Genomic DNA, 15137 nt, shown 5'->3' with positions numbered 1-15137 from the left:
GATATTAATAAGGAACCAGCAGATCAAGTAGCTTTTGGAATAAAACACCAATTTTTTTAAAATTAAACACTATCTAAAGATTTGCATCGAAGCGTTTATTTTTGATAGTGATTTTAATCACTGTCAGATATCATTTACTTGATCCAACTATGCCACGTCACCACTGTGCCGCGACCCCCCTGTGCTGGGTTTTTATTATTGAATTTATAATTTTTATAACTTATCAATTGCTTAAGAAAAAAAACAAGAAGGTCATTTTATGAACCAAATGTGTATTTTAGAGAAAGTCTTGGGTCAATCCCCTATTCAAGACCAAGAGCTATACTATTAAAATATATACATATTTTTGGATCAACATAATTATACTACTGTGTGTATTTAGTACTATACTAGAAAATTAAAACTGAAATTTTTTGGGGGGATTAATGTCAAAGAATTTAGATGAATTTATCTTCTTAATGAACTTATAAAATTTAAGAATCACTATATATTGGAGAGAGTAATCAATTTTTTTCCTATGTTTAATTTCACTAGTTAAATTTTCAACCCTCCTGAAAATATTTTGAAAATACTGATATGAATTATTTGTTGTTGTGTCAGTAAATATAGAATTTCATTATTCAGTTTCTGTACTTTAGAGATTATTTTAATAAATTTTATCGGAATAATTAACAAATGGAGAATATAAAAAAAATAATCTTAAATTTTCAAATAATATTATATAAGGGAAATAATTATTATAGTACAGTTTTATATTAAACATCTTTAAGTTCTTCTGTGCTGTGTCAGCGTGTATGCCAGTGTATACAAGAGAAGTAAATGGGATCTAAAGGGTGAACGATTACATTAGGTGTAGTGAATGGTACAACAAAAGAGAAGAAGAGCTTTTTAGTCGGGTATAACTGATTATTGGACCTTAATGGAAACGGCCATTTGCCAAAAACGGTCTAAAATTTTCGTTGCCCAGGAAACCGTATTATCGTGTCTAAAGGATGTTGAGAACTTTTACAAGGTGTAAAAAGGACCTATGCGAAAGGATAGCTAAGATACATGGCGTATATAGGTGGGATAGGGACACAAAAGGTAGGCGGGAAATGGCCAAAGGGGATAAACGAGGGATAAACTTTAAAATCCTATTTTAGTTTAACGCGTTACACTCTCAACAGATTCGCACGTTTTATTCCACTCACTTCTTTGGCTCCATTGATACGTTAAAGTTTTATTTTATGTACGTACGAAACTATTTATGATTAACTTTATTTAACTATTATTCGATGACCAAGATATTTCTTTAGTAGTTTAAATTTGTTTTTAAATATTCTTCATTTTAATAAAACTATTTTAAATTTATTTATTTGGTTTATATACATATGTACATATAATTTTTAACTTTTTTACATACAAATTTTAACTGAAAAAGTTACTTGTTGAATATTTGATTTCATCTAGGCCTTGTATGCATTTAAATTATTAAGGTGTACTTCTATCAATGTCGTTTAAAATTTAAAAATAATACACAATAATTACAGCTATTTAAAAAAACAAACGATGGTACAGAATATTACCAAATTAGATAAATCGAATATCTGAAATAGTTATACTCTATATTATTACGAGATAAAAAATATATAATGCTCCAAGACTACAGACAATTTAGTATATAGTAATTTAGTATATCATTTACTATATGTTTTAAAAAAATGATAAATGAAAATTATTTTATAAAATCTTATTAAATTAATGTTTAATAATTAATTAATTAATAAAAAAATTAGTATTTTACAGAATATAGTATCATGGATACATCTTCCGATTCTGATGAAGTACATCGTATAAGTTATGAACAACAGTCTTATACTGTCTACGATAGAAACCTAATCAAATCACCTTTAAGACATTCAGAATCATCCAACAATAGTAGTGCTGATGAACCATGTGCCAAATCATATCACAAATTTTCAATTGATCGTATTTTGGGAAGATTTAGTGCAAATGGTAGTACCGTCACAGGCCCTGCGTCTTCAGAATCAGACAGACCTTTTCATGTTGAACCTTTGCGTGTGGGTAAGTCAAAAAGTACAAGATGCATATTATTTTATTTGTACAACAAATCGCCTTTATTTCACTATTAATAAATAAATAAATACAATTAATAAATAAAAATTATAAATTAATGCTAAGCTGTACATATTTAAAAATAGGGTAAATTTTAAACAAACAGAAGTTATATTGTTTTAGGATTTGATAGTTTAACAGAACTTAACGGTCAAAGTCTTCCATACTCATCTTTATTATATGGTGGATGGTTTGCGGCGGCTGCTGCTGCTGTAGCTGCTAACAAGACTCCACCATCTCATTTATTTGGTCTTCAAGGTAAAATTCAAAGTAATCTAAAACATAACTAAAAATATATGATCATTAAATAAGTATTATATTAAGTAAAATGTATTTCAAATATATCATAGTTATGTTTATGAACATAAATGATGATTCAAGATATTCTAATATGTTTTGTTACCATAAATTGAACGTGTATTCAGATTCATAAAGCTGAAAGAAGAATATTTTTATTATTTTATTAATAAATTAAGGGGTTTAATTTTTTATTCTAAAATTTTGAAAGACCTACTTTATACTTTCTCTCGTAGAGTAATATCTTTATAATAAAAACATCAAACTAGTATTTTTTCACCCACTCCTTCAAAATGTATATAAAAAGACAACTCCTTTAGATTTAAAGGCTTCTCGTTAAAATTTTCAAAGAAACAAAAAAAAATTATTTTATAATAAAATTTAGCAAAGACGATAAATAGTTTTTTATTATAATTCTATTAAAAACCATCGGTCATATAATATGTTAAAATGAATTATTTTTTTCGCGCCTCTATGTATTACTTGAATAATTTTTTTACATTAAACAAACTACATTTTTTTCTTGACTAAAAATACAATTTTTACAAAAAGTGTTCATCAAATTTATAATTGTAAAAACCATGTATGATGTATAACCACCTCAACGATTTTAAGTGATATATCCTTTATTACAATAAATAATAAATTAATTGACTTTAGGTTACTAGTTCATTAATAACTCATGGAGTTAATTGGCCTAAGAAAGTAAAAAATGTTTCCGTTCATCAATGTAGAGTTTAACACTAAAATAATAATAATTCTATAATTAATGAATGTTAATTAAATTTAGTAAATTTCTATAGTATAACGGTTGTATTTTATTATAGTATTATTCTGATATCATTTTCTGCGCTTTTTGAACAATTATGTATACAAATACCCACTTACATGCCTTAAAGTACTTCTATACATTCTTATATGCTTATGATAAAACATATAGCTTTAAAATGTGTTGAATTTATGAAAAAACTAGATGAATTAACAATTAAAGATTTTTTTTGGCTTGCTGTGTAATATAGTTTAAACTCATATGTGTTTATTTTGGAAGAATTTTAGATTGGGATCTTGTTATCATTATAAAAATAATAAATCCCCTGGCATTACCATATCCGTGTCGCGGATATAAAACATTTTCGAAAGAAGCTTTTAGAAGATACGAAATCATTTTCAGGAAATTTTATCATTAAAAATTCTTTTTTTGTTTACTAAGCGATGAGAGAGAAAAATGCATCGCTTGTCTTGATGATCTTTTTCACGAAAACTATCCTTACAAAATGCCAATATTATTCCTAATGTTATACAAATTCTTCTACACGTTCGAAATTAAGACACTTCTTTTGAATTACAAACGTGTCTTATACATTTTCCCGACATAACCCTGACCTGAAGTCTTATTTAAATTATATCCCAGCTGTGTGTATTTACTACTTCCTTTTACGACGTCTAATAAAAAAAAATAGCTATTTATTGACCTGTTAACCTGTACATCCTTTATGTCAAAACACAAATTGTGCACAATGCGTTATATTTAGTAGTTCAGATAATGTGAATGACTTTCATATAGTGTATTATTATTTTTTATTAATATCACATTAATATACATCGATTATAAAAAATATATCGTTTAAACTTTTCTGTAAGCATTTATCAAATTATTATTCAGTAAAATACAATAAAATTAAAAATATAATTTTGTAATTTATAATTCAGTTCCTACATAAGTCATTGTATATACCTAATAATCTTTGCGTAGAATATAGAAAATTGTTTAAATTATTGACACAGATTGAAAATTTGTTTTGTGAGGATGTTAATCCCATACACTATTTCATAACTCTGAATAAAAGACGCAACGAGGATCTTCTCCAACAAATTATTTCATCTTATCTGTCAAAAAATACAGTTTTTTATGGAGGCTATACATATGTCTATATGAACTCCCGCTACTCATATGAAAACCAAGCTAATAGTTTAAATATTAAAAGTAATAAAATAGCAATACATTTACACTGTCTAGACTATCTAGTACTTTACAAGCATTTGCATTTCGATTATAATGAATCATCAAATTTAAAGCTTAGAAAAAATAAAGCTAATATTAGCCTTATATTTTTTAAGAAAATAGAATTTTTTTTTTATAAATATTGTTTTTTTTTAAAGAATTAAAAATAAATACGTTGTTTAAAATTTGTTCTTAGACTTAGTCTGATAAAAATTCCTCTTTCCAACTCTACCAAGTTTTACTTTATTTGAAAAATAAAGTAAATTAATAACATTTAAAATTAAATACGCTGTAAAATGAAATTAAGATACTATTTTTGAATAGGAGTATCCGTAAAGAAAACACGAATCATTTAATAGATATGTCCAAAAAAAAAACACTTTTTCATATTTTAAAAAATTTATTTATCACGACTAATGATGTTTATTAAATGACTGATTTTATAATTATAATCAAAATTTTCAGCCCCTAAAACAGTAGGCCGAAGATCCAGGAAACCTGGATTAGATAGGAAACCAAGACAAGCGTATAGCGCCAAACAGTTAGAAAGACTAGAAGCCGAATTTAAAGTGAGTATTTTATAGCATATATCTAGTTTTAAAATGTTTGTGTTTCATGAAGATTTTCAGAAGAACATCTTGAAAATTATTTTATGTGTCAGTTTAACTAAAGTAAAACAAACAAAATTACGAAAAATTATTTAGGCCAACATAAATAAAGTGATTTAGGTAATTTTTCATAGCCGTTAAATCTGAATTTCAATATTTCATAACCTGTAAATCAAATTTTTGATTTATTAACTTATATTTTAAACATGTCAGTATGTCGATTTTAATTTTATATCACATGAGCTTATTTATTTATATAATAATTATCAATAATTGAATTGATTTCTGATAAATACGTTTTTATTACTGATAAGAAATATTGAATAGAATTTATCGAACTATTCCGTTGTTATTTCTCTTAAAAATATTTAATAGTTATTTAAACTATTCAATATCATTATTCAAATAATAAAAAAAAATGATTTGTTAGTTTTTTTAAATTTTAATAGCTTTTTAAATATTTAATAGTTTAAAAATCTATTAAATACTCCTCGATAGTTTAAAATATTCACCACTAGTTTTAATCCATAGCAATTTATAGTTAAAAAAAAAATGATTGTTATCATTATCATTATCAGCTCTGTTTTCAAAATGTTTAGTAAGATTCTTATAAAAATACTAGTTAATAAATTTCACATAAAATATATAAAGACATTTTGATATTAATTTCGATTTAAATTTAAAGACAGATAAGTATTTGAGTGTAAGTAAACGTATGGAACTGTCAAAAGCATTAAATCTGACAGAAGTGCAAATAAAAACGTGGTTTCAAAACAGAAGAACTAAATGGAAAAAGCAATTTGCATCTAAATTAAAAATTGCGCATAGACATGGTTTGTTTCATCCAGTGCAACATTATGCAAGTCTTTTTACTCCGCAATGTTATTTTCCATCATCAAGTAATGTTTCACAAAATTATAACTGTGCTCTGTCACAACCAACTCAAACATCACACGATCAAACAACGGATCTTAATCTTAAGAACAATTTGTTAGAAAGAATTAAAAAAACCGATGATGAATATCATTTATGAATTTCATATAAACTATATTATATTTTCATATACAGATAGTTTTTAATAAATAATTTTTATTAATTCACTTAGTTCATTTCATCATTAAATTGCTATATGTTTATCTATCACCCCTCTTAAAATTGTCTTCTGTGTTTTTTAATATAAGAGGTATAAAATATGACGCACAGTTCAATATGTTGTATTTATTTAAGGAACAATCTTTTTGTTTTAACTTATATTTTTAGTAGTTCAATAATAACGCAAAAATGTAGTTAATAAAGATATAATCAATCAAAATAAAAACATATAAAATATTGATACACTTAAAAACGGATAAATAAATAATACACAAAATAAAAACTTAAAGTCACAAACGTACCACACGGAAAGAGATTACCTTCGGTACTCCCGAGGTCTTCTCTTTCTCCCTTTTTAATTCATTCCGTTTCATCTTATATACTAAAATATTTTGTTTGTCTTTTTATAAAATTCATATAGTAATCATTTTCAAAAAGGTTTATAAATATTTACTTCCTGATCTAGTAACAATAATTCGGGGAATTACAATTAATCCAAACATTACAAAAGTGTTCTACTTCTAGGTTTACAAATAATAGACTATATTATATTTTTGTAATAATAGATTAAGAAATTCATAGTTAAACCAAACATTACAAAAATTCTTTGTTTTCAGTTTTATAAAATAATGACCTATATTACAAATAAAAACATCGTATTACATATTTATACTGTACATAATATAATAGTTTTGCATTTCTCAAATAAAATAAAATTAAATGCTTATAATTTCTAATAAAAATGCTTGTCCTAAAATTTCGTTTTAAAATACTACTCTTGACATTGTAGACTATTTGAAATAAAGTAATAAAAAAATAGATTAAAATGGTTTAATCGATTTTACTTTTATTAAAAATTAAAAAAATTTAAGATATAAAAAGAGTTGTTATTAATATGTATGGGGTAACCATACTCAAGTATATACAGAGAACCCATTACCAGCCAACAGGGGGGATTAAAAATGACCACTATTTCACAAAAAATTACATTTTGAAAGTGTTCCGGAAATACTGACACTTTTATATATATCTTAAATTAAAGCTAATGTAATTTACTTTATTATGCAAAAAAAAAATTCGGACTTTATTTTGTCTTCTCAGTGAACCAGACATCAAAGTTAATAAAAAAATGCGATTTTTGTAATAAAATTCATTTTTATAATTTAACTTTATAAACCTATAACTTTTTGAAAAATTTATGAATCATTATATATTTTTAAGATAAGTACTATTCATATTTATATGTATGTATATAAATATATATATATATATATTTATATATTACAATAATAAATCATAAAACTTAATAATACTACTTTTTACTATTTAATGATGTCAATTTCAAACTTGCAAGTTGAGCTAAAAGTTATGGCAATAAATTCATTTTTAGCTTCGATGCGAAGCTGAGAAGGTATTGGTTTTTCTATGATGTGTTTTTTTTTTTGTGTCTGTTACCACTTTTTCTCAGCTCTCACCGAACGGATTTCTTTCAACGATACGTCAAAAGATCACAAATCGTATCTAGTCGAAGACATTACCCTTAAAAATTGAAAAAAATTCCCCCGTTCCCCGTAAATTGAGGAAACCTCCAAAAAAATTACAAATTTAAAAATCGCTATTTTCGAAATTTTTTCAATTTTTTTTACTTAAAATTGCCATAACATTTTTAAAAATAACCGAATCAATATATATTTTTTTTATAGATGCTTGATGTCTTTACCTATCATTTAGTATATTTTTTTTATAAATTTAACCCTTTATCTGCCCACAGGGGAGGATTTAAAAAGACAACTTTTTCACAAAAAATTAACTTTTTTAACTTAACTTTTGAAAATGTTCCGGAAGGTCTGACACTTTTATATATATCTTAAATTAAAGGTAATGTTATATAAATTTAATTTGAAAAAAAAAATTTGACCTCTAGATTTGTCTTCACAGCGAAAATGGCTACTGAATGCTATTTTCGTGTGAAAATTCTCGATTTTATTTTTTATATTTTTAACTTTATAATGCTATAACTTATTGAAAAGTGTATGGATCAACATAATCTTTTTATGTGAAATAATAATTTTTAATAATCCCTTTTTCATTCGACATACTTTATCTTAATCAAGATATTAATAGGGAACTAGCAGATCATGTAGCTTTTGGAATAATACATCAATTTTTTTAAAATTAAACACTATCTAAAGATTTGCATCGAAGCGTTTATTTTTGATAGTGATTTTAATCACTGTCAGATATCATTATACTTGATCCAACTATACCATGGAATCACTGTCCCGCGACCCCCCTGTGCTGGTTTTTTTTTTATTTTAATTTAAGTATTTCACCATGAATACTTATTGTATAATACACAGATTGTATTTGTTTATCATTTCAATAAAATAATAATAAAGAGAATTAAAATGAGAATTATCAAATATTTTGGTCGAGATAACTCTATCAAAATATGAAGTAAAATTTAAGTTACAGATTTTCATAAAAAAATATTATTGCTATATGAACAATGTTCATTGAACATGAATGTTATTAAACATCGGAATAGGTACTTACGTATGATTGCATTCACTAGAATTCAATTTAATTTAATTAATAATGTCTACTTTATCAATGAATGTAGAACGAAAAATTAAAATTAGAAATGGTTTTTTCAAATACTTTAAACATTTGCTTTCAAGGTGACATTAAAATGGATGACCTACGATAATTCATAGACTATTTTGTAATTCAACTTAGAATCAAGATAAGGGTTTACCCTTTATTGAATTGGTCGATAACAACTTCAACTTTTATTGACCAATCATTTTTTTAATTAGATCATTATCTAATTAAGAAAATAAATTTTTCTAGTTGATACACATATAAGGCAATAATGGGTGAATATAAAAAATATTTCATGATTAATTGAAAAAATATAAAACTAAAAGACACAATAAAAAAAAACACATCATAGTAAAATTAATCGCATTGAAGCTAATAATCAGTATTTTTTAGTTTTTAAAGTAATTAAGTATATAGAATATAAGTATATAGTATATAGAATTTAATTTATATTATTTTATGACATAATTTTTGTTTATATATGTATTTTATAAAAGTAATCCGAAACTAATGTAAAATCTATATAAATTTTGATTTTTTTAATTTATTGGGATAATTTATGTACTAGTATTAATTTGTGCATACATTATTGTAAAATTGAATTATTCTTGTTAAATATTCAACAAAACTCATAAGCGTAGGTGGATTATTATGGTTAAAAACCCTGTTTTATATATACATCAGAAATAGTCTACCAAAGAAATATCTTGAAAGAATATGAAATTGAATAGATATTAATGTATTTAACTGGCATAAATCCAGTTGACATAAAAATTCAATAAAATTATAATTAACATTATAATATTGTAATACTTACACCATAAATATAATTGTAGAATAAAATGAATATTTACCAAAAATATAAGGAAATTAAACATTACACTAATAATAGAATGAAAAATACATATATAAATGATAATTACATGAACAATTTGCAAAATGTTTATAGAAGTGTCAACTGATATGTTGACAATGAATTCATATGTTTTAAGCTATTACCAAGCAGTTGATAACGCATCTTAACTAGGTGCGTGGGTACCAAAGTTCATTTTCGTTACGCTGGTCCTATGTTAGTTTCCCGTTCTCTCAGTTACAAGCAATAGCTTTCAGATAGGACCAAGGCCGGACATGTTCTTACGGTTACCAAATAAGTGCTTCTCTTCATTAACTTGATTAGAAATTTACTATACAAGGGATCTGTACAACTTTCAGAACTCAACGTTCTGAAATTTAACAGGAGATTCATCCATTTACTTTCTTTATCTACCATTATTTTATGCCAATGAGGGTTTTGGACCTCGCAACCACTATTACTCGTTGGTTTTATATTAAATAAAAACTTTTTTATGTACTTATTTAGAAAGATAAATTATTGTTTGACTTATTAAAATTAAAATTTTGGGTCCAAAGACTTTTCTGTCTAGGATGAAGTACAGGCGCGGACTACACCAGTTTGACCGTGTTAAACACACCCAGGACATAAAATTACTAGAACACATCTTCTAAATAAACATTATAATAATTTTGTTACTTATTTTGTCAATAAATAAATTATTATAAAAATATTTATAACTGAGGAATTAAAAGATTTTAATTGAAAATATCATTTAATTTAATGTGTACTATATAGCAAGTTTTATTAATTTAATTAAAAAAAAAATTGATACATATGTCAAAAATTTTTCTAGATGTACTAGAAATGATCATACTGAAAATATAGTAGTAACATGAAAATATAGTTACAATTTAAAAAAGATACAATGGTGTTTTGATAAATTTATATATACATATAAGTAAACTGTTAATGATCAAATGAAACTGATAAATTAATTCTAATGTAAATATCAAAGTATATTTTATGAATTAATTTAATATTAAAAAAAAATATATATCAACATATTTAATATACTTATATTAGTATTCACTTGCTATTCTATTTGGTATAAATAACTCAATAGTAAAAAATATATCATTTTATAAAACAATGAAACAATTAGCACAAAAAAATTTATGCAATTTAACAAGATATAATTTTTTATATAATAAATTATTTTCAATTATATTATTACAAATATAATTATATTTATGAATGAATATAATTAATTAGAATTGTCACGCCAAACACACTATAATAATAAATTTCTTAAATGAGTTTAAGTCAGAAAAAATCATAACGTAAATATTTATAAATATATATACATGTACAAATGAAAGAACAATAAATCAGAGAGATATTGTATTTTAAAACTATAATAACTTAAAATATATAGTCTAGGACCAAAGTCTAAGCAAAATTCAAGTATTTATACAGCCTTTTTGTGTACAACCCAACCGCCAGTGTATGTTCGCGCAAAGTGACCAGTTCTGCGTAAGCGGCCTACAAACAATAACAAACACATTTAACAATTAATATGAATATTTTTTATTGTAAAATCTTGGTTAAATTCTTAATTAAATTTTTTATATAACATACATTTAAATGGCACTTACATTGAGCATTAGCAAATATACAAATAATTCTAAAAAAGCAATTCAATTTAAAAAATTTATAAAATAATTTATTTCTAAAAGCATTAAAAACTTACCTATATGTTATTGTCATTATTGAATGATACGAGACAATAGTATAAAAAAATTTTTAAACCACAATAATATTATACAAAATATTAATGATGCATATTTGTGTTATAATATAACTATAACACTATAAAAATTTAGAAATGTTAGGATTATTTTTTAATTTTAATGTTTATCCTCTGTCTATTAACAAATAAAAAATTTTAATTTTCTTCAATTTATAATTATTGTGAGAATTTACTTGATTAGTAAAATACTTTAGAGACATTTATAAATACTATTAAATAGAGATTGTTTAATTTATTTATTTATGTACATAAGCTATGATATATATATATTAATACTAAAAAATAATATATATTAATAATTAATCAGTCATGTAAATAGGTAGAATAAATTTTCAAATGAAAAATGAACACTTTAACTATAAGTGTATTTTAAAATAAATTAATATGAAATCGTGTCTCGTTGTATTAAACATTCAATAAAATAAAATGTTTATGAAAAAATCATTCAAGTTAAGTTTTAATTAGCATGCACCAATGAAAAAAATAATTTAAGCAGTTAAAAATTAAAAATAATGATTAATATCATCCATCTAGAGTACTTTAATTGGAAAGACATCATATTTTTGCTCACATCTGCAGTAACCTTAATATATTAATACAGCTAGCAGAATTTAAAAGAAATATACATACTACATAAAAGCAGTTTAAATATTAAGCATAAAATTAATTTTAAGTAAAATAAATATAAAAAGAAATAAATTCTTACATATTTTTAATGTAAATATACCTAAATATTGTACGTAGCCAAAATATGAAATTATATGGAATTTGCGCCCACACGGCTCTGGCGTACTGCAAAAGAGAAAAACACCAAAATCCAAATTCAGAAAAGGTTTACACAAACATACATTTGGGTTATCAAAAACCATACATTATAGTGGAAAATGATAACAATATAATTTTTCAATAATATTATTAAGTTCACACAACAAAGAAAATGGTTAATATGTATCATACTATAATTTTTTTAAAACACACAATTATTATAAATTAAATTTCATGCATAATATGAAACACTTGATATAAATATTAATAAGTTAATAACTTAAAAGTAATAACAATATCATGGCTAACAAACAAAAAAATTTAAGTTCCTTAATGATAATTTTTTTTTTTTTAACTATAAGAATATTAATATTTTATTTTAATTTCAATTTTAATAGAGTAATATCATCAGTCATAATAATGATCCAGCATATAACAACATTATTGTTATTCACTAAGTTATTAGCTAAACAAATTGAGTAATGTTTTGAAACATGCTATAGCTGCTAATATTTAAATAAATAAAAAAAAACTGTATATTTAGTCTATCAGATCCAAAATAATATTAACCATTATTCAAAGTAAATTTCTAATTTTCAACATTTAGTTGATTTAATTTTAAATGTTAAAATGTTATTTACTAGTGTTGTGACACTATTCTTTTTCCTTGCCTTAATCCCTACTACTTGGTGTCAGCTACTAGTGTTATTACCCTATTTAATAAATTATTAAAAAAATTAAATGGAAAGAAAATTAAAGATAAAACAGAAAAGATATAAATTAATATTTTTTATATTAAACTATAAAGTTTTTAATTATAATTATTTTTTTATAAAATAAAAGGATTTTAAACTTAGAGTTTTAATTTATAAGTTAATAAAAATCATTTATTAATATATTTTTTAAATAGTGTATTAGTCACAAAAAATAATTGTTTGTTAATTTTCAGTTATTTATGCGTGTGAAACACGATTTCAGTAAATGCAAATGTCTACAAATATTTTAAATGTTACAGATCTAATTATTATGAGCTAATTTTCATGCTCCTTTATTTTTATGATTATTATTTTTTTAATAGAAAAACAAAAAACTAAGATAATTTCTAAACCTCAATGCAAATAGCTGATCAATTATTTGATCAATTTCTTGCTGTGTTTTTGAGGTGTTTTTCTAAAGAACCTAAACTTCTTTTTCAATGGTGTGTCTTTTCTTACTGAATTTAAAAATACAGAAAAAAAAATATAAATATGTTAATATTATAGATTTTTGTAATTATTTTATTAATAATATTATTGATACAAGAAAAAAAACATTAGAATGCAATAAAAGGTTGGTATAATTTATAAGCTGTACACCCGAATAAAGTTTTTAATCAATCAATTCAAAACTATCATAGAGTCAATTTTAAATAAAGTTTAGAACTATGATGAAATGAATATATTGATGAAATAATATAAAAAGTAATGTCAGATAAATTATATAAATGTGTTTTAGTACCTATTTAAACATCTAGGATTTGTTTTTAATAATATGTGTTTCTAAATAACATTTTACTCTACTACACTCTTACAATATTATAACTACAAATAAGATTCAGAATTAGGTCTGCTGAATTGTTTTTTTTTCATTATTAAAATTATGTGCAAAATTAATGAAAAATCATAATAAAAATAGAGACATACGAAAAATATTACTGAGACGACAAAATTTCAAAACTTGTTTCATCATCATGTCTTTTTTCAGCTAATTTGAATTTAGCTTGAACACCAAGACGACAGTCTGATTACCATTAATAACAATAAGTAAGTTACAAACAAACAATAAAGGAATGCAATGGGTTGTTTAAAAATGTTTCAAATTAAAATATTTAAGGAACTAGTTTTATTATAAAACACAAAATATATTAAATAAAATAAGTAAAAAATAAAGGAATCATAAAAAAGTGGATGTCATACCTTAATACTGTAGTGAACTAAATAGATAATAATAATTTAGCATATCTCATATCTTAACATACCTTAAAATAAAACAACTATAGCTCATTTAAGACTAACTAACAATGGAAATTATTTTAAAGTACTTCTTTAAAATGAAGAAATACTAAATAATACAATATTATGTAAATCTTATTCTATACAATGTACAAAAGCCCAACAACAATTTAAATTAATTAAATTTAGATGAAAATCAGAACTACATCATTATTTAAATGTAAATCAACTTACATAATGGAAACTTAATACAGAACTATTATTGGAACACAACAAACAATTGTGCATAAAAAAGAGAATTTTTTTTATAAAATAATAACATATGACTATTAATAATTATTTAAATAGAATTTATTATTGAGCTTTTATTATTTTATCTATCTTAAAATGTTTTTTTGTAATTTTTTTTTAATTTAAAATAATACTTACTCCTATCAATATTGCGCTGTAAATGTGATGCAATTCGGTGGCGAGCATCATTGTATTCTAAGTGTAAGCCAAGTCGAAGAATAGTAGGATTTTGCTCAATCAGTTTAGTAATTTCCATTTCAATCTTATTTCCTAATACTTGGGACCTCTGAACAATAATTAATTTTTAATTATTCTAAACTTAATTTAAAAATGAATGCAATAAATATGTACTAACTTGATTAGTTCCCCGAAATTCTTCTAAGGATCTTTGTTTTAATAAACATTTAATTAAACGAACAATTCCTATAGGACTTATAAAATTTGTCTCTACACTATAGATTAAAAAATTTTTTTATAGAAAATTATAACAAATTAATATATTATTTATCTAATGAAAAACAGATTTTTATAACTTACTTGCAGACACGTAGAGTACAATTCTTTTCTAAAGCTTCTGCCAATTTTCCAGCTAATCGATCAGTTAGGCCAACATTAACTAGACTTAAAGTTTCCAAATGAGTATTTTCTACTAGGGCACTGAACAATTGCTCAAATTTTTCATCAGATATATTCTACAAAATTTTTTAAATATTTACTATAAATTCTA

General features: G+C 23.6%; 2 protein-coding genes and 1 long non-coding RNA gene across 12 annotated transcripts in view; 1 reads left to right on the top strand and 2 right to left on the bottom strand.

The window, feature by feature from the left end:
* Nucleotides 1-1771: 1771 nt before the first annotated feature.
* LOC126904744 (uncharacterized) lies at nt 1772-9681 on the bottom strand. Its single transcript, XR_007703817.1, has 2 exons — nt 9536-9681; nt 1772-2401 (listed from the first exon to the last, which is right to left on the bottom strand). It is a non-coding gene; the product is annotated as an uncharacterized LOC126904744 (long non-coding RNA).
* LOC126904743 (homeobox protein engrailed-like ceh-16) lies at nt 1797-6119 on the top strand. Its single transcript, XM_050683961.1, has 4 exons — nt 1797-2064; nt 2239-2373; nt 4880-4983; nt 5708-6119. The coding sequence occupies exons 1-4, from the start codon at nt 1797-1799 to the stop codon at nt 6053-6055; spliced, it is 855 nt and encodes a 284-aa protein (XP_050539918.1). The 3' UTR covers nt 6056-6119.
* Nucleotides 9682-10795: 1114 nt separating the features above from the next.
* Nucleotides 10796-15137, bottom strand: part of LOC126905939 (tropomodulin) — a 31786-nt gene continuing 27444 nt past the window's right edge. For 5 of the 10 annotated variants that reach the window (XM_050686117.1, XM_050686120.1, XM_050686123.1 and 2 more), the window contains exons 6-9: nt 14948-15102; nt 14766-14862; nt 14549-14696; nt 13811-13907 (exon numbers count right to left, since the gene is read on the bottom strand). In XM_050686117.1, the coding sequence (XP_050542074.1) occupies nt 13819-13907; nt 14549-14696; nt 14766-14862; nt 14948-15102 (489 nt within the window). In that variant the 3' untranslated portion in view covers nt 13811-13818. Of the gene's footprint in view, nt 11096-12069; nt 12156-13236; nt 13342-13810; nt 13908-14548; nt 14697-14765; nt 14863-14947; nt 15103-15137 lie in introns of those variants that run through there. The other 5 variants (XR_007704137.1, XR_007704138.1, XM_050686121.1 and 2 more) reach the window with 5 other exon arrangements.

This window comes from Daktulosphaira vitifoliae, unplaced genomic scaffold (assembly GCF_025091365.1).
Source record: "Daktulosphaira vitifoliae isolate Bord-2020 unplaced genomic scaffold, ASM2509136v1 Scaffold_4, whole genome shotgun sequence".
In the NCBI taxonomy this organism is placed as follows: Eukaryota; Metazoa; Arthropoda; class Insecta; order Hemiptera; family Phylloxeridae; genus Daktulosphaira; species Daktulosphaira vitifoliae.
This window is presented reverse-complemented; position numbering and strand designations above follow the sequence as displayed.